We start from the raw sequence: 21,357 nt of genomic DNA on the forward strand, positions 1-21,357 counted from the left end.
ACTTTTCCAAGACTGCTCTCAAGTTCTATCTCCTAGAAAAGTAATTCCCAGACTGCAGAGGTGGTCATTTCACTAGTAAATATGATAAAAATACAGAGTATATAGACACACTGCAGTTTTTTGGGTCTTTGGCATGTATGTTACTGTTTAACCAAATCTATATTACATTCTTTCAAAGATCCAAGAGTTAACTGTACCTAAATCTAGGTTTTAAAAATGGCTCCTAACACATTGGATGAGATATATTTAAATCTCTAAAGATGAGAAAATGAAGAGCACACATTTTCCAGATCCCACAGAAAAGAACCATTAAATCTCAAGCACTAGGGTTTTCTTCAGCCAGTTGTCAAGGATCAGAAGGAAAAGCAATTAAATGAAATAGGCACTAGACTCAAATTATTGCTCTATTCAGTCTGCTGGAGTCCACCAATGCAAAGAGACAGGGAAAAATAACATCTTTACAGTAAAATGCCTGAATTCTCAATTAACTATAATAGTGCTTCTATAACCAACTCTATTTGAAAAGGAGTTAAGGCAAAAGTGTGCATAGTACATTTTCTAGTGAAAACCCAGAAAGCTTTCACTAGAAGACCAAACTATGGTCTGTACAATGTCTTTTTTTATTATTATTATTTTACTGTTATTTTTATTTATTTATTTATTTTTGAGACAGAGTCTCACTCTGCTACCCAGGCTGGAGTGCCGTGGCACGATCTCGGCTCACTGAAACCTCCACCCCCTGGGTTCAAGCAATTCTCCTGACTCATCCTCCCTAGCAGCTGGGATCACAGGCATGCTCTACGACACCTGGCTAATTTTTGTATTTTTAGTAGAGACGGGGGTTTCACTATGTTGGCCAGGCTGGTCTCAAACTCTTGACCTCAAGTGATCCGCCTGCTTCGGCCTCCCAAACCACTGGAATTACAGGTGTGAGCCAGTGCGCCCGGCCCTGTACAATGTCTTTTTTAAACCTCCTGCTTGCTGATCAGGAAAATAGCTTAAAATGCAACCATCTCATTTCCCACATTATACATTAAACTTCACTTACTCATTTATGTCATCCACTTACCCACCTACCTCTACTACCTTAAGGTTGTATTAAGTACCTGCAACATGCAATGCTTTGTCGGAATGAAATGATGTATCTTTTCAGCTTAGGCTAAGATAGGGAAGATGATATACACAAAGGGGCAGCAGTATTTGACCAATCAGTGGTTTTTCTCCCTTTTACAGCCATTATAGCATCTAAAGAAGTTTTGAATTTAAATATATTCGGCCAGGGAATGCACTTTCTAGTGTGCTGATACATCCCCTAACACCAAGCTACTTCACACATGTGTATTATCTGCCTGGCTCCTAGAAGGCATTTGAGCTTTGGACTCCTGAGGTAAATGAGTGATAATAGTTCCTTTACAGTTACAAAGTCCTATCACCTACACTATTTCATCTTATCTTTTATTATTCCTATTATAGGGATGAGAAACATAAAGCTCAAAGGGGTGATTTCTCCAAGGTCACACAGCCAGTAAATCATGGATCTGGGAGAGCTTATTCTGATTCAACTAGAGAGAATTCAGATATGAAAACGGAAAGATAAGTAGAAGCACTAGTGGCAAAGGCCTAGAATTGCAAGAAAAGTAATTTATATTTTATTTTGTAAACCAAGGAAAGGCAGTAAAAATTTAAATTAGAAGTCAAAAGGGTCACAAAGATATTAGAATTTGAGGAGACTTGATAGTGGTACAGAAGAAAGTAGAAAAGTTAACAATTAAACAGGGAGAATAGTTAGGCTATGTCAACAGCCAACAGATTGAAATGGGACATATATATATGTTGAACATATATATATACACACACATATGCATATATATGATGGACATATATGAACTTCTGACTTCTAATTTAAATTGTGTGTGTGTGTGTGTGTGTGTGTGTGTGTAAGACTAATGGACCTGTTTAAAAAACATTTGTTTTGCTTGAAAATAGTAAAATTTCCCTGGTAATTCCTAAAAGCATAGTTAAAAGCACTGACAAAACGTCTGTCTCTAGGATGAATTCACACTGAACTAGAAAGATTAGCGAGACAGATGGAAGAGATAGACAATGTGACCAGAAATAACTAAACCCTGGCTAATATCTTATTATGTGAGTTACTTATTCTCTCTAAATCATAACTTCCTCTTTTGAAAGGTGAGTATGATAAAAACTGTTGTCCTTCAAAAAACTGAGTTCTAACCATGCAAAGTTGACAACTGTGACATTGCAGTTATTGTTAAAGTCTACATTATTGACAGTAATAGAGAAAACTCTAAACCTTAGTAATACACGAACTCTGTATTAACCAATTCTATAAAAAAACTAGAATAAATCACCAAAAACTATTATCAGTATTTTAAAAGAAAGGCATAAGCATTTTAGTTTATCATTTTTTATTTAAAGAAACATGATCTGATTTACTTTTATATTTAACGTGATGGGAAAAACAATCAGGAAATACACATAAGTCAGATTATTTTTAAAGTTTTTACAGCTAGCTAAATCTATTAAAACCTATAATTTGTTAATGTAGAAATTAATCTGGCAAGTCCAAATGAGTAATAGATTTTATATTAAAGACTTCATATATCAAAAAAAATGAACAAGTTCACAACTTAAAAAAAGAACTACTTTTTGATGAACAAGAAAGACTTGGAATTAATTTTTGATCTTTGCCTTAGAAAATGTACCTTCTCTTCGCCATGTAGGTAGCTCAAATAATTAATTCTACTCAGTCTATTCTGGCAACACAAGTTACATTTTTTGACTGCTAACTTAATCATATGGCATCTTGTATTATAGCAACTACATAAATTTGCCAATAAGTTACCAGTTTGAGTCGAATTAGTTAATGTCACTTTCTACTTTAGAATTTTAATTGGTGTAACTCAAAAATATAGGCTTAACACCAAGCCTCAAAACACGTTGATTTCAAACACATTTTTATTAAATTGGTGGGAAAGTAGATGGCTTCTCACTTTCATTTTTAAAGTTTATATAATAGCACAGAGGAGGTGAAGGTATACAAAAAGGGAAACCAGTATGACTTCACTATGGAATTAGTGAAAGTACCAAATTAAAATAACAGGAGTCAGTGTTTACCATATGATATTGAAAAAATCTAATTTAAGTAACATTAAAGAGTATAAAGAATGGGAAATGTTCATGAATCATTTATCGAATTTTTAAAACTGAGCACTACATTTTGTACATGTAGTGTTTGTGGAAAATCAAACTGGTTTCAATCACTTAGGATACATTATTAAAAAAAAAAAAAAAACCTGAACATGTATATTTAGAGATTAAAAATGCATACCTGGGGATTAAGAAGAAGATATTTATGCAAGACATAGAGATAGAACATAGCTTCCCTTTAATGCCACTTTTGGGTTACTGCTATCAACAGAAAATAAAAGCAGATGCCCATTCTGATCAATATCTGAAACCTAATTCAAATGGTTATTTCTCTTCTTTGTACCACTTACATGAAATGATGGTACAACCCCATGTATTTCAGCCCACCCCCGACTTCTGATTCAAAAATGGATCTATGGCAACAATTATCTAACAACCTCTTAAGTGCTTGTTTTATGAATCTGGCCCTTACTCAAGAAGTTTCATTGAAAAGTCTTTTAATCTCCTTCTGAAAAGAATTTACAGGACTGCATTTAAGTTCAAGTTCAAGGGTATTAAAATGTACAAAGGAGGGTGAAAAAGGTGCTAGGTTATAGATTTTAACTTCTTAACTAGAAAATTGACTCAAAATAGATTTTCTAATTTACAATGAATCAAAAGAGAAAACACTAGACCATAGCAGAAGTGGCACAAATGTATCAAAAACGAAATGAATAAACATTTGAGGAGATTTATTATTAGAAATTGCAATAAATTTTGGAAAGATGAATTGATTTTAGTTAAAAGGTATAACTGACAATTTATTGGGCGGGAAGATGCATTATTTTCCAATTGTTATCCATCTACAGTAAAACTGATTTGTGTCCTATTGTATTTTATGGAAAAGGAGAGTGCAACTTTCAGTGATTTAGATTAAATGTATTAATCATAACCAAGCACTGTGAACTATATATCTACTATTAAAGAAGATTTTTGACATTTAATTCTGTAGCAATATTTTGGCTCTGTACCACTTTTCCTAAATCCAATTCCTGCTACAGTTGGCAGATTTCTCCCTTTTAATTTTATGAGGCTTAAAGTAGCATTTAACCACCCATGCGGTAAATAATGCGGGATTAGAAATATTTAGTGTTTTGTTTCCCTTTCAAGAGTGGTAATCCATCAAATCCAAAAATGTTCTCTAAAATTTTTCTATATTTTTGGCAATCTGTAATATATGGTATCATAAAAACCATAAAATTAAATAAAACGCATTACATAGCTAGAATAGATCTGCTTTTCTTAAGAACTGCGTTAACCTAAAAAAGCAGGTAAAATTCACTTTCAACCAGAAGCACGAATCCTTATTGCAAAACAAAACAAAATTAAAATTAAAGATTAAAACAGGATACTTAATTAGAATCTTTTAATTTTGTTTCTTCGGGTAATGAATCTTAAGGAGTATGCAAATAATTTCTAAGTAGTTTAATCATTTAGTATCTATCTAAACAAGATACTGTTAGAAGTATTAGAATAATACAGAACAATTATTTAACATCTAGATGCTCCAGGTACGTGGCTAAGTGCTTCATAAATGTAAAACTAAATTTTAAGCTTACTATATCATATGTGATGCATATTTGTTCCCAAGAAACACATTTAACTCATAATTTTTTCATACATGTGAGGCACAAGGCAAAAACGAATTGATTCATCTACAGGAGCTAATATTTCTAACTATAATTTAGAACAGTTACAAACCATTTTTATATTTAACATGTGAACTTAAAAATAATTAACAACTGCTGTTTAAAAAAGTATTTTTTATTATTAAATCAAAGTAACCAACAGAAGTACAACTGACTTTAAACAAAATCAAATTCTAACTTTTACATTTTAATTTATATGAAATGCTAATTTTGGTTATTAATGATTCCAAATTATTATAATAATCACACTGTAACTGCATGCGGTACTTTGAGATATATCAAAGTAATAAAGTAACCTGTCAAATGAGTAATTATCTATATTTAATCTATATATAAAACAAATGGCCCAGAAATGAGTAAAGTCTGTAATTCACTCAAGACATAGTGATGCTATATATTCATGGTTAGAACATCTAATTTCTTCATACATATTCATACTTTAATTCACTTAAAAAAAATTCATGATTATAATTGTTGTAAAAAGAAGTTTATGCCCTCCTAGTAACTAAATGAAATCAAGGATTACCTATTGGAAATAAGATAATCTAAAAAGAAAGTGTGTCTGTGTGCACATGTGTGTAAAGGTACCTTTCCCATATATAAAGCGCCTGCTTTGCCCTCCTTGTCCTTCACAGTGCTCCACTGTGGAGCTGGGAGTTATATACTGAGAGAAATAGGATGAAAGAAAACGCATCCAGTCAGTTAGACAGCTAGCACCTTTAAGGAGCATGCCAAAGGAAAGTAAGGGCATTTCAGTAACAAACATATGATTACAGTAAGATGTTAAGGAAAGAGGGTGACTCTGAGATTACGTTCAATCAAGGAATGAGTTAGATTAACTGGTATTTCCTAAAAACAGTCAATTCCAAAAGTTGAGCAAGCAGTTTTGAGAAGCTATATGAGGAAGAAGGATTAGTGAAGAAGGAACAGGTCTGATATTAGTATATATGAAAGGGGCTAATGCCAAATATATGAATTAAATTATTTATTTCAATATCATTTATAATTTTAAAAAGTAAACTAAGGATTCAATAGTAAAAACCCTTGAATCTTTCCCCAAAAGGGGAACTCAATCAAATTTTGAGACAGGCAATGTTGTAAAGTTCACAAGTAATGTAAATTTCAAGTCTCAGTGTTTTCAAAAGTAACATTCAAAAAAGCAACATCACTCTGGCTCTAGCTGAAAATATGGGAAAAAGCATATTTTTCTGAGAATTTTAATTTGCAACAGAACTGGAGATCTAATTGTGATCTCTTTTTTTTTTTTTCTGACGGAGTCTCGCTTTTGTTGCCCAGGCTGGAGTGCAGTGGCGTGATCTCAGCTCACTGCAACCTCCACCTCCTGGGTTCAAGGAATTCTCCTGCCTCAGCCTCCCGAGTAGCTGGGATTACAGGCGTGTACCACCACGCTTGGCTAATTTTCGTATTTTCAGTAGAGAAAGGGTTTTTACAAGCATGAGCCACCGCACCCGGCCGATCCTTCTTAATGTAGGTAATTCTTTGAAAATCTATTTGTGAACCCATAAAATGGATCCTACAAAGGTGCTCCTTATAAAACATTGTTATTCAAATATTTACTGTTGTCACTAACTTTTAATATATATATATGTGTGTGTGTATATATATATGTGTGTGTGTGTGTATATATGTGTGTATGTGTATGTATATATATATAAAAGAAAACTGACAGGTAACAGAATAATTTACTTTTTAATAAACTTGAGAAAGAAAAAACCTACATGTCACAGTAAGAACCTTTTAACATAACTTAAACCAAAAGATATCAAGAATAGGAGAGAAAATATTAAGTGGGGTGAAGTAGTAGAAGAAAGAATTGATAGAAAGAAGGATAAAGAGTATCTTTACATTATGAAAAATGATTACATTGAAAAATAAAACACATTTACAATTCAAAAAATTTAATTTCATAAACCAAACTCAGAATAATGATTTGTCCAGTATATTCATTAAATTGACCAATATATCTGGCTGAGATATATTATTTTAGTGGGCAGTTAGGTTTATCAAATTTTTAAAAAATTACCTGGAAATATATATTTTACCCTTACAAGGAATGCTGTATAGCTTGATGGTTCAGTCCTTGGGAAATTGGCCACGAGGCAGTGTTAAAATCCTGTGACCTTGAACAAGTCATTTAAGCCATTTGTCCCTCAGTTTCCTGGTCTATAAGATGGAGAGGAGATAATATTGACCTAATTAGGCTTTTTGTGAACATTAAATGATTTGATACACAAAAAAAGATTAGAATAAAACCTGGCAATTAATAAGAACTCAATAAATGTTAGCTATTATAATGAATAGTAATCAAATATTTCTGCCCTTTTATATTAGTTTAACACAAAAGCTGATATGAAAAATAATTTAATAATATTCTATAATGAAATATTATACTGCCAAACGAATGAAAATATAGGTATGATTTAGGATCTCTCCATCATTTTTTTCAAGTGTAAAAAGCAAGGTTAAAGTCACAGAAGCTCTATTTGTACAGATGAGTATGGAAGGGACTGGGCATAGGGAAGGACTTTCTACTGGATACTTCCTGTTTGAATTTTAAAACCTGTGTATTTATTATTTTAAAATAATGATAATTAAAAGAAAAGAACACTAGTTATGACTTCCCAGGAAATCTAACACACTGATCATACATTTATTTCAGCTTCCTCTCAAAGCCCCACTAAAATGAATAGAATAAAAAGGTACAACTCTACAAGGACAAAGAAAACAGAAAAGAAGATACCAACAGACAAAATATGTCAACAGGCCAGGTGTGGTGGCTGTAATCCCAGCACTTTGGGAGGCTGGGGCAGGAGGATCACTTAAGGCCAGGAGTTCGAGAACAGCCTGGACAACATAGCAAGACCCCTGTCCCTACCAAAAAAAAAAAAAAAAATTAAAGATTAGCTGGGCATGGTGGTCAGTGTCTACAGTATTAGCTACTCAGGAGGCTGAGGCAGGAGGATCACTTGAGCCCAGGAGTTCGAGGCTGCAGTTAGCTATGAGGGAACTACTGCACTCTAGCCTAGGCAACAGAGTGAGACTCTTGTCTCTTAAAAAACAAAAAAGGCAAAATTACAGAAGATGAAAATCAAACAGATGTGAGGCTGACCGCCTAGCTTCTTCTATGTGCAACAGGGTGGGGAGAGGGTGGCAATAAAAAACTAGCTGACTGAAACAATACACGCCAGAAAAGTTCACAAATTGGAGGCTCTAGATACCTCTTCAATAGGCAATTCATGGATAGTCTATTTTTTAAAAAGTTAATCCCCAGATCCCATTTCTCAGCCCATATAGTCATATATTACAACTTCTACCCTATATCCCACCAGAAGCTCAAAACTGATTATATGAAAATGTTAAACTAGAAAGGGGCCATTCCTACAAAGCTCATGTTACTCTTTTACTAAAATCAGGAAAATTCAGTGAAAACCTGCCACAATGAATAAAACCTGTCCTTCTTTACAAGAATGTTGGCTAGTGGACTCCATTGTATCCCCACCCCAAATAACAAAGGCATGTCATTCTCTCTGCAGCTCGCCAAAGGGAAATCCCTATGGATAGCAACACTTATGGATCCCCCAACCAAAAGGTCTAGCAAGCCCTGCATCTGCACACCAGGCATCCAATCATCTTTTTAATGTGCTGTCAACTGTAACTGTATATGCTATCATTTCATGAAGCACATAAAAGGGCAAAATTAAAACAACGAAAACCCTGGAAACTAATATTTGTCAGAAAGAATGTTGTTGTTACTTAAAGTTACACTGGCAATATAACTAATGGTGGAAAACTGCCTATAAAATGTAAGGTTGGTGGGCACAGTGGCTCACATATGTAATCCCAGCACTTTGGTAGGCTGAGGCGGGAGGATTACTCGAAATCAAGAGTTTAAGACCAGCCTGGACAACATATCGAAACCCTGACTCTACTAAAAATACAAAAAAATTAGCTACGTGTGCTGGTACAAGCCTGTAATCCCAGCTACTCAGGAGGCTGAGGCACAAGAATCATGTGCACCTGGGAACTGGAGGTTGCAGCGAGCCAAGATTGCACTGTTGCAATCAAGCTAGGGCCACAGAGCCAGATTCTGTCATGAAAACAAAACAAAACAAAAAACCCTAAGGTCATACCCAGTAAATAACCATCAACATTTAAAAAAAAAAATTTTTTTTTTTTTTTGAGAGTATCACTCCGTTGCCCAGACTGGAGTACAGTGGCTCAGTCTTGGCTCACTGCAACCTCCACCTCCTGGGTTCAAGAGACTCTCCTTCCTCAGCCTCCCAAGTAGCTGGGATTACAGGTACCTGACACCATGCCTGGCTAATTTTTTGTATTTTTAGTAGAGATGGGGTTTCACCATGTTGACCAGGCTGGTCTCAAACTCCTGACCTCGTGATCCGCCCTCCTTGGCCTCCCAAAGTGTGGGATTACAGGCGTGAGCCACTGCATTCAGCCTAAAAAAATATTAAACACATACAATGTGCTAATAACTCCCATCACTGGAGCTATTGTATGTGCTAATAGGACTCCCATCATTGGGTACACATAGTTAAAGTAAGCATATGGTTAACAGTATAATATACTAGGTTATCTGTGAATGAATTAATGAGTGGCAGAGACAGAAGGTATAATGCCATTTCAGATAACAGTGACCTCAAAAGTGTGAAGAGTTGGGGAAGGTTTTGAAAAAAAGGTATAGAATTGAACTGATACCTGAAGGACATGAATCTAGCAGAAAGAAGTGAGGGGTACACTGTTGTGAACAGAGGTATAATATACATGGATATGGTTGAATATGGGAAGGCTGGAGAAAGGGTGGGGGCACTGAGAACATAACACCATCTGGAAAGGAGTGAAGTATTATAGGTCATAGGTGAAGAGGGAAAATAGAAAAGAACAAATTGAATTTTACTAAGATGGTAATGGAAACTATTTCTTGGCACAGGAGTGACATGAGCATAACCACACTTTAGAAATGTTTACTTGGAGTTACGTGTGATACGGATTAGAGGCAGGAAAATCAAAAGACAGACCAGGGAGGAGGCTATAAAAATGTAAGGCTATGAGATACTACATTAGGGTAGTGATAGATGAAATTGAAAAGAAGGGGCTGCTATGACAGATGAAGAAATAAGGCTCAGACTTGTCTAGATGTGGCAAGAGTGGAGGCAGACAAAGATAACACATAAAACCAAATGTTAAGTTGAAGAACCAAAACCCACTCAGGATCAATGCTTCCCTTAACAAATGTTAGATCTCTTTTTTTGCTCCCCCTTTCTCAATTTTCAGTAACCAAACTGTAAGGTACCTGAGGACAAATTTTATATCCCCAGCCCCTTGAACAATGCAGACATCCTAAGTCTTCATGACATGTGCATACAGCTGAACCAAAAACTTTATAGTTGAAAACACAATTAGGCAAGACATCAAGTTTCTGAGTCAAATGTAACATATACTTATTTTTTCATCTGACAAATGATATAAAATACTTTTGTGAATTTTTATGAAGTATTTCTGTGAACTGAAAAATTAGAAGAATTTATTAAGGATACATTTAAATGAGATAAAATGAGATGAAATGTAAGTAAGAAACGTTTAGTTTTTAAAGAACAATTTCTAGACTGAATACTTCAAAATCAGTTCAAATCTAAAACACCTCAAAAAAACCAAGTAGATACCATTAAATGTAACTACATAGTTACATGTCCCTTAAAGATAAACACTCCTGCAAGTTCAGAATTGTATGGACCTGGAATACTTCAATAGTAAATTGTCTATGACCAAACATGAGATTGAAATATGAAGTTCTAAGAGGAAGATTAATGGCACAAGTCATTACTCCTTTGGTAGGAAAAAAAAAATCATCAAATTGCCCCCATTAAGTACTGGTCAGTGTTTCAGATAATTGGGACTGAACAACAAAAATTTTACAAGTTTTATTGGCTTAAAACATACATAAGTACCTGTTGGCATCTCTGGTTTATCACAATCCCCTTTCCTGGATGACAGTCAACAAATATCTGGTTGGCATTCTCTAACTATAGTAAAGAAAACTCCTATCTAGATGATTTCATTATGAATTTTCAGTTCTTCGAATTGACCTTCAGTTGGAGGACTTGCAGGTGACTTCTGTATAGAAAGTGCTTGTTAAATATTATTTGGAAGTGTTCTACTCATCATTGATTTTGAGCTTTTCTGATATTAGGTATCTGACATATCTGAAGGGAAAGTAGAAAACCGAATTTTATAGACCATCAGAATAATTGTATCAGCAACATAAAAGGCAGAAAAACAGAGTAGAAGGTTCCTAGAAAGTAAAATGTTTGCAGCATTTCTGTTTCCCTGATTTTGATTTTAAAAAAAACAATAACAATGGGGACTATGGCAAAGTCATCACCATTTTAAAAGACAACTAAAAAAAGGTGTTGCGTCTTCATCTGTGAAGTCAAATGGTCACCAATCAGCAGCCTTAATTTTCAAAGAAAGAGCATTTTAAAACATATTTCAAAGGTTTCTTAGGATACAAAAGAGAAGTTTTAAAATGATAATCATAGTCTAAGAAGTATTTTTAGAAAACCTCACATTTGCAAATTCAATGTTTTTAAAGAGATTCATTAAAAAGTCCATAGATCATATATATCTCAAAAACAAAAAAGTAAAATAAACCATTTCTTTGCTAATAAAGGAATGACTTAAGAATTTGTATGCAAATACTAAAGTAAGAAAAATAAAAAGCAGAAAGCATGGTATTTCAGGCATTTTTAAAAAGGTAATAAAAAGACTAGTTGTACTGCATAATATTTAAGTAGCCATGAAAGCAGAAGAGTAAACTGGTAACCTCTTTAGGGAAGTTCTTACATATTAAATTTCAGGACATACATTATGATGAAATCTAAAGGGAACATCCAAAATGCTATATAAATATTTAGCATCTGTAAACTTTCTGTAAAAAAAAAAAAAAAATCATTCAAAAGTTACAAAGAAATGATAAATGTTTGAGGTGATGGACATCGTAATTAATCTGATTTATTACATATTGCATACATGTTTCAGAATATCACATTACCCCATAAACATGTATAATTATTACTGTCTCAATTAAAAAAATAAACATAAAGGCAAAAAAAAAAATTCATAAGCATTAGTAGGAAAGCTGTACCTAGTAAAAAAAAGTGCCTTTTTTTGCTATTCACAGGCCTATCCATAATGACATTTAAAACCTTTGGGCAATCTGATCAGGAATCACGAGAGATGGCTAAAACCTATCCCAACTTCTTGAATGAAAAGCGATGAATAATGTACGCCCTTGCTCCTTTCCCCAACTGTTACAATGGCAATTAGAAGAAAGGCACTAGACTGTCCAAGGCTGAAAATCCCAGCCTGCAAATCATACTCTCTCCAATCAACATCATATCCTATAATTCTCTAACACTTACCCTGCTTAATTTTCTCCATGTCCATTTTTATTTCCTTATTCTCCTCCCAACCTCCACCAGGTTTATTTTTATTCATTAAAATGTAAGCTTCAAGAGATCATATCTAACTTGTTCATCACTAACACCTGAGGCCCAGCAGTATCTGACACTGGTATTACCTAGTATCAAAAATCTTTGTTAAATGAGTGGATGTCATGCAAGAGTTGATCAGAATATCAGGTCCAGTAAAAATTTAAGGGTTCAGTCTAGTCTATGGATCCCACCTACTGTAGAAAAGGCATGGATCTTAGCCTCCTGATATAGTCTTAACGAGTAATTATCTAATGTACTCTCTACATTGCTGCCCATGTAATCTTTTAAAAAACAAATCTGATCATCTTTAACCCCTTGGAGATTACATGGGTTCACATGCATTCCCATGGACCACAACGTCCATAAGGACCTAACCCCTGCCCACATTTTCAGCCAAACCTTTCCTGCTACATAACACTCCACACAAGCATATCTTATATCTCAGTAATACCGGATTCACAGTTTCCTGAATACCCCAGGCTGTTTCAACTTAATCCTTGACCATGCCTTTCTGTCTGCCAATTTCCCTACCCAATCAGTAGGTAAGTTCTAGCTTATTCTCGAAGTCTCAGCTAAAAAGATCAACCTCCTTTAAGAGGCTTTCCCAGAGTTTTGCTAAGTTATATGGGAAAGGAGGGGAAAGGAATATAAGAAATACAGAGGATATTATCACAGCTGAACTAACAGAGCAATGTGACAGCTATGAGGCACATTGTAAAACAGGCTGGAGAGATGAGGGACCATGGAAGTCAGGCAGGGAGAACAAGCTGAAACAGAGCAAGCAAGCAGACCAAAAGGTGCTAGAATTAGATCAGCAAAAAGGTACTATAGACTATCTGAGAAACATACAAAGGGAAGAAAGGGTGAAAATGGAGGATTGGGTTCCAGTGATTAATCTGATAGGAGCAGTAAAACATGTCATTATCATTTTTATTATGGCACACATCTTGATTGTGCTTGCCATTCAAGATACAAAGAATGCTTGTGAGTATTTCAAAAATAACTCACACTTTGTAACCAGTCATTTTATAACAAAGAAATGAAGACTACTTTATGAAGCGAATTTATTTATATTTATTAATATTAGCAACATGACAGAAATATAACTTCCGAATCATATTAATTTTGGCTTGTCAAAGGAAGAACATGTAATAAACTGTTTAAGTTGTAAACATAAATGTATATTATAGATATGTTAATAAGATTAATGAATATATATATATATAAAAATAGCCTGTAGAAAAGTGTCTGGCACATAGTAAGCAACATTGTGTCTGTAGTAATTACTAAAAATACTAACATTCACTTTGCAAGGTACCAGATTTCTGAAGCATCACAAACTCAAATGACAATAAAGTCTTTGAAGTCAAGCCAATTCAAAGACTAAGTTATCAGAGAAGCAAGAACCAATATTTTAAATACATGGAAAAATATATGTTGTCAATTTTGGTAACATTAAAATACCAAGATTGAACACCTGTTCATATAATTTTTCCTAAAGGGTTTTCAATACTAAATATGGAGAATATAACAAACATTAAAATACTGCTAGTTAAATGAACAAATATACTACTGTATTGGCACTATTTAAATTTGTAAATATCTGCTCTTTTAATAAAGCATAACACAATAAGAATATCAAGACAGATACCATTTAATAGAACTGAATGAAAAATTGTTCAAGTCATATTTTCAAATAACTATGGATATTAAATTTTTATGATATTGAATCTACAGTTGTAAATGACATCAAAATAGAGAATTTATTTATTTATTTTTATTTTTTTGTGATGGAGTCTCGCTCTGTTGCCCAGACTGGAGTGCAGTGGCATGATCTCAGCTCACTGCAACCTCCACCTCCCGAGTTTAAGTGATTCTCCTGCCTCTGCTTCCCTAGTAGCTGGGATTATAGGCACATATCACCATGCCCTGCTACTTTTTGTATTTTTAGTAGAGATGGTGTTTTACCATGTCAGCCAGGCTGGTCTTGAACTCCTGACCTTAGGTGATCTGTCTGCCTTGGCCTCCCAGTGCTGTGATTATAGGTGTGAGCCACCATGCCTGACCCAAAATAGAGAATTTTAAATGAAAGAGACTGTATTAAAATGTCTTTTGTAAAAGAAATATTTATTATAATTCTATTAAGTTGTACTTTTCTAAGATACAGAATCAAGTTATCTCAAAATAAGTTATTTAAAAAAGGGTCAGTTTCTGGCCGGGCATAGTGGCTCATGACTGTAATCCTAGTACTTTGGGAGGCTGAGGTAGAAGGATCACCTGAGGTCAGGAGTTTGAGAGCAGCCTGGCCAACATGGTGAACCTCTGTCTCTACTGAAAAGACAAAAATTATCAGGGCATGGTGGCACACGAAGGTGGTCTCAGCTACTAGGGAGGCTGAGGCAGGAGAATGCCTTGAACCCGGGAGGCGGAGGATGCAGTGAGCCGAGATCGCACTACTGCACTCCAACCTGGGTGAGAGTGAGACTCTGTCTCAAAAAAAAAAAAAAAAGTATCAGTGTCTAATGTGAAATTTTGATCTTAAACTGATTTTGAAATAAGACAAACACAAAATTAATATATAGTAATAGAATATACATGATATATATTTAAAATATAAGTTTAAACACACTTTCTTCTTGTATTCTCCAAAGTATCCCAAAATGTCTTATGGATACAAACATGTATCAGTTCACAGGGGTTAAAATAAAGCATTTCACTAGTGAATTCCACTCAAAAAATGTTAATCAGTCATGGTCAAATTACAGTTGAGGACATAGGCTGTGTGTATTTTTTAAAATCATTTTAGATTTGCTTTCTATCATAAAAATGTTCCTTTCTCTTCGACTATCAAGTTCCCTTATGTAAATCAACTGCATTTTAAATGGCCCTTCTGGTCTAGTTTGATGGCTCGCGCCTGTAATCCCAGCACTTTGCGAGGCCGAGGTCAGTGGATCACCTGAGGTTAGGAGTTGAGACCAGCCTGGCCAACATGGCGAAATCCCGGCTCTACTAAAAATACAAAAATTGGCTGGCGTGGTGGCAGGCGCCTGTAGTCCCAGCTACTGGGCAGGCTGAGGCAGGAGAATCGCTTGACCCTGGGAGACAAATGTTGCAGTGAGCTGAGATCTGCCACTGCACTCCAGCCTTGGCAACAGAGCAGGAAAAAATAAATAAATAAATAAGGGCCGGGTGCGGTGGCTCATGCCTATAATCCCAGCACTTTGGGAAGCCGAGGCGGGTGGATCACGAGGTCAGGAGACGGAGACCATCCTGGCTACGGTGAAACTCCATTTCTACTAAAAATACAAAAAATTAGCCGGGCATGGTGGCGGGCGCCTGTAGTCCCAGCTACTCGGGAGGCTGAGGCAGGAGAATGGCATGAACCCAGGAGGTGGAGCTTGCAGTGAGCCCAGATCGCACCACTGCACTCCTGCCTGGGGGACAGAGTGAGACTCCATCTCAAAAAAAAAAGAAAAAATTACATGGCCCTTCTGCTGTAAAAGGCTATAAAGTAGACTAAATATTCCTACTCTAGTTTCCTAAGAAACAACAAAAGTTGAGCAAGACATACAGAGTAAACCATTACAGTATGATTGTCATTAACAAAATGCCACTCATGTAATCCTGGTTTTCTATGACTTCACAGAAGAAAATACTATAGAATGAACTGACTCAAGATTCTAAACAGATACAAATTATTGTGTTCAGGGTTTTTGTATAGTGAATGTAAACAGTATGATTATTTGTGTAGCACGATAAATTGGATTAAGAGCTAATGTTCACTTTTTTTTTCAGATTTTTGAACTTGATAAACATGTATAAATAGTCAATTAAATCAGATTCATTTTCTTTGGCAGAATAACCACCAATACCAGAACCAATGTATTCTTATTCCAACCATACAGAAAAGTGGACTGAGGCAATTATAAAACTTTTAAACAAATTCCTATCACTCTTATATAAAATTTCTATGTAATATTTATGTTGACTTTCAACAACTATGTTTTAAGCTGACTCATTTATTTCCTGATCTTTCAAAAGACTACACAATTTGAATGCTGATTTTCAGCAGACCAATGTAACACTTGTTGAAAGACCATTAATTCAAATCAAAAAAGAATTTTAAAAGCTCTGACCTACAAAAAACACTAATTTTTTAGGATGCATAGGAATAGAATACATCTTGGCTAACTGGAAGGTATGCTTATGTAAGGTTACTTGGATTCACTTTATAGGTACTATATCCCAAAACTGATTCTGGCATCATTACTCTGAGAAATATTATTCTGAATTAAGCTTAATGCACAAACTATGGAAATATAAGAGATTCAGGCTGAATCTCCTGGATAATAGCTTCAGCATATCCCTGGAAATTAATTACCATTTGCTTCATTCACCTAAAAGTGGGGAATAAGAGATGCTAGTTAGCTGGGTTTTAACAAACTGGTACGTTACTAGGATGGCAACAGTAATTTCTCTCAACACAAAAATCTCAGGACTCTGTTTGCATACACATGAGCATAATTAATTTAAAAAATCAGGCAGGTCAAGTAGATCAGGACCCAAATCTCCTGAACAGTATAGGTTCAGGAATAGCTATTAGACCTTCTCCCTCCATCATTTAAGCTACTCATTTAGCTTAAATGATGGAGGGAGAAGGTTATGTGCTCTGTGGTCAGGAGAAGAGTTTAGAGCAGTTTCTCAGTTTGCAGTTCAGTTTTGAGATTTAGCGGAGTGGCTGTCAACCTAAATATTTGAAACTATGATTCACAGACCATATTAAAGAAAGAGGCCAGTTCAAATATAAATGAGGTATAAAAGAAACATAAAAGAATGCCATATAAAAAGCTTTAAATATTAAATGTAAAGGCAAATTTTATATAAAATATGAACAAGCCAGTTGTGGTGCTTCACGCCTGTAATTCCAACACTTTGGGAGGCTTGAGCCCAGGAGTTTGATACCAGCCTGGACAACGTGGCGAAACCCCATCTCTATTAAAAATATAACAATTAGCCATACGTGTTGGTGCACACCTGTAGACCCTGCTACTCAGGAGGTTAGGGTGGTAGCATTGCTTGAGATTGGGAGGTCACGGCTGCAGTGAGCCTTAATTGTGCCACTGCACTCCAGCCGGGGCAACAGAGCAAGAACCATCTCAAAAAAAAAAAAAGAAAAAGAGAAAAACCAGAAAAGTTTAAGGTCCACAATTCTGCACTTTGACTATGATACAAAAGTTCTTTAAGTACCAGGTATTGTGTTTAATATATCTAATAATAGTAACTATCATTTATTTAATATATATTATGCACCAGAGATGGTGCTGGGCCCATTATTTATACATAATCTCATTTAAAAACCTGATGACACTTATGCAAAAGTAACTATTGTTGGTATTTAACAAAAGGAGGGAAGAAGGTTCAAAATGTAACTACAACTAAACTAAAAAGAAGAATCAGAGTGTGGATTCACAAAGGTCTGACTTCAAAATCTATAAATTTTCTACAATATCACTTTGCTCTCTATAAAACTAAATAGAGTCAATCTCATTCCCACTGTGGATTCCATATTTTTAAGTCGGCCTGCTTGCTAAAATTTATTTGTTAAACCCAAAATCAATACTCACAATTTCTGACTATTGTAGTCATTCAGTAACATGTACAGAGCGGTGAAAAATGTTGAGTTACCTGACATACATGTGCATCCCTACCAGAGGTCAGCGAGGTGACTTTCTTCCTACTTGTTTAAACCATCATACTGTAAACACATGTCCTTTTTGTAGTCTAAATTAGTACCAGATTTGTTTTTGCATTGCTGTGCTTTTTGTGGGTGATTATTCTGTTTTAAATAGCCCTTGTATAGTGCTGAGAAATGCCGTCTAGTGCTCCTAAGTGCAAGAAGGCTGGGATGTGCCTTATAGAGAAAAGACTTGATAAGCTTTGTTCACACATAAGTTATAGTGTTATTGGCCAGGAGTTCAATGTTAGTACATCAACAATATATATTAAATATCTTTAAACACAAACATAAAACAAAACAAGGTTATCTATTGATCAGTTGGTAAAAATGTCGTGACCAGAGGCTCGCAGGAACCTAACTCTGTCTTTCCCTTAGGAGCCATGATTCAGTATTCCCTAATTCAATGTTTTCAGCAAATGTATAGAATACAATTATGTCAAATAGTCAGAATCAACTATAATACAACTGAAAACTTGCCCCCAAAAAAGTTTAGATATTTCAGTAAAAGATTCTCCCTCTGTCATTATACTTCAAAGATACTACCTCATTATATTTATGCAGTCATCATTCATCTGCTTAAGAAACCTTTTGTTGGCCTTCTGTTTAATGGGTTGCAGTTCCATGTGTTTGACTTTACTCAGAAAATTAATATGTCTTAAAAACAATCTGGCTTTCCAGTGTGAAAGTTTAAGGCCATTAAATTTCACTTCTTATTACCAGATGTCATGGGTACTGTGTAAAGATGACTGTTTTGTAAGCTTATGATTTTTATATATTTTTTTATTTTTTATTTTTTTGAGACAGAGTCTTGCTCTGTTGCCCAGGCTGGAGTGCAGTGGGGTGATCTCGGCTCACTGCAAGCTCCGCCTCCCAGGTTTATGCCATTCTCCTGCCTCAGCCTCCCGAGTAGCTGGGACTACAGGCGCCCGCCACTCGCCCGGCTAGTTTCTTGTATTTTTTAGTAGAGACGGGGTTTCACCGTGTTAGCCAGGATGGTCTCGATCTCCTGACCTCGTGATCTGCCCGTCTCGGCCTCCCAAAGTGCTGGGATTACAGGCTTGAGCCACCGCGCCCGGTCAAGCTTATGATTTTTAAAACTACATATTATAGTTATACATAATATAAACAGCATAAGCAACAAGAACAACAACGAAAACTTAGCAAAGGAAATCAGAGAAATATCAGCACAAATTGGAACTCTTACCTTTCTTGCCCAAGTCAGAGATTTTATTGGAAAAAAAAAAATTACAGTACTTAAAAATCCAAACAAGGACAATTCAGGGTTGAAAGAAAGAAAACCCAAAGGAGTCCATTGTCTTCAGTAAAATTTTAAATACAAAAAACATAGACCAGAAAAACAGTTTATGGCCTAATGCACTAGTTCCATGATAAACACACATATATAGTATATCTCCATCAAGTGAAACTTAATCACCTTTTTACAATTTAGAGAGGGAAGGCAGCTTTTAGTATGGTTAAGCCATGTATCATCAATACCATGAAGCTAGCCTATCAGTTGTAATAGCTTCTATAAAATACCACAGTGAGATTGCAATAAGCCTAGAAAATGGGCTACAAATCCCAGCTATGCTCAAGCAAGCAGTGAACCAAAAATAAAAATAGGTAAAACTGAACCAAGAACTAGATAGCATTCATCTAGATTCATGATTGATAAGGCAAAGTTCATAGGCCAAGGTTTTAAAGTGACTTATTCAGATCTAAAAGACAGTCATTATACAAAATAAAACAAAAGCATTTATGTAATTCAGAAAAAAAACATGAATTTTTACTCCAAAGACACAGCACAGAAAAGCTTACTTACAATTACCAACACCACACTATTGTACCTTTAAATATCACTTTAAATATGCAAAGGTAAAGAGACTCAAAGTTGCATTTTACCATTTTTAATCTCTCCAAATTAGACAAGCAATCTAAAAGGAGATGTCACACATTCCTGCTTAATGCATTTGCTAAAATCTTTCAGATTTTAAAAACTTTAGGTAAAAGCAATGGCAACTTGAAGTTTCTTTTCCAATCATATTTAAGTTAGCCATTAAATGCTGAATTAACAATTAATCCATACAATAATATAAAAATACACATATTAAATCACATTTTCATTATTGAAGCTTAATAAAAATATCATTTTAATATAACCATTTTGAAGAACTCAAATGGTCTGAACTTATTATAGTGTCTAAATTATACCATCAATAGAAACATTACATTTTCCCCCCGGTTGGTGAAAATGAGCTCATGCAAGTATTTCTGACACTCACAGTGACACATATGGTCTGCCATTCTAAAGATGTACAAGCAGCTCTCACTTTTAAACATGACAATATGATTCAGAATCACACAGTATTTGTTAAAAATACCAGCTTTCACATGTTTCATTAAGCTCTAAACCAAAATAATAATTTTGATGTGTTTCAGGTATCAGACAAAGCAGGTAATTTAAAAGGTAAATGCTTCTACTACTGCAGACTAGTTATCACTGTGGCTAATTTAGAACGAGGATGATTTTTGCAGTACAATGAAAGCTATACTATAAAATACAATGAGTTTGCAATACAGAGCAGATTACCCAAGTAGAAAGGAAGCTGAACAAAATACAAACTCCAGCAAAGATTATCAACCTCACCTACTACTCATCTTAGCCCTTGTTAAAATACCCTGAGTAAAATGCAAATATTTTAAATAATGCTGGTTATATAAGACTTCTCTAAAAATGAACCATATATGTCAACGCATCACGATTTTTATTTACAACAGTCAGATATGTAAAAATTAATTCTTAATCAGTCACAATATAAACATTAAGGAATACTTGTCAGATCTGGAAGTTTAAAATTTTCTAGCCTTGTTAGCATTTTGGCAAAGCAAGTATACATAAATGGATTCAATGTAAAAAAAAAATCATAAAAGAGAAAAATATATAATTTACAGTAGTTTCTATCCACCCTGGGCCAACCTAGATCCCTAGAAAGCCTCCCCCGTCAGGTTCACTTCTGACTAAAAGTTAGAATACCAGTCCTCCAGCAAAAACAGCCCCATCTTTTCATCAAAGAGGCTCTCACTTCAATGATATTCCTCCAGGGAAGAGGACAGGAGCCAGGTTCCCTCGAATGTCATTCCCCAGATGTTCAAAACGTAACTAATTTATTAGCATTAGAAGATTTGGTTTATAGGGGAATCTCACTGGTCCAGTTTGTAGCCTACAAAAAAA

General features: G+C 35.0%; 1 protein-coding gene across 20 annotated transcripts in view; it reads right to left on the reverse strand.

Annotated features, from left to right (window-relative positions):
• LOC105493512 (G-patch domain containing 2) overlaps nucleotides 1–21,357 on the reverse strand; it is a 203,792-nt gene that overhangs the window by 161,718 nt on the left and 20,717 nt on the right. Inside the window, exon 6 of one of the 20 annotated variants that reach the window (XM_011761189.3) lies at nucleotides 16,096–21,346. The exons of the other annotated variants lie outside the window; for them this stretch is intronic. Coding sequence (XP_011759491.1) covers nucleotides 21,314–21,346 — 33 coding nt within the window. The 3' untranslated portion in view covers nucleotides 16,096–21,313. Of the gene's footprint in view, nucleotides 1–16,095; nucleotides 21,347–21,357 lie in introns of those variants that run through there. 20 annotated transcript variants of the gene reach the window in all.

The sequence above is a fragment of the Macaca nemestrina genome, chromosome 1 (genome assembly GCF_043159975.1).
Source record: "Macaca nemestrina isolate mMacNem1 chromosome 1, mMacNem.hap1, whole genome shotgun sequence".
Classification (NCBI taxonomy): domain Eukaryota; kingdom Metazoa; phylum Chordata; class Mammalia; order Primates; family Cercopithecidae; genus Macaca; species Macaca nemestrina.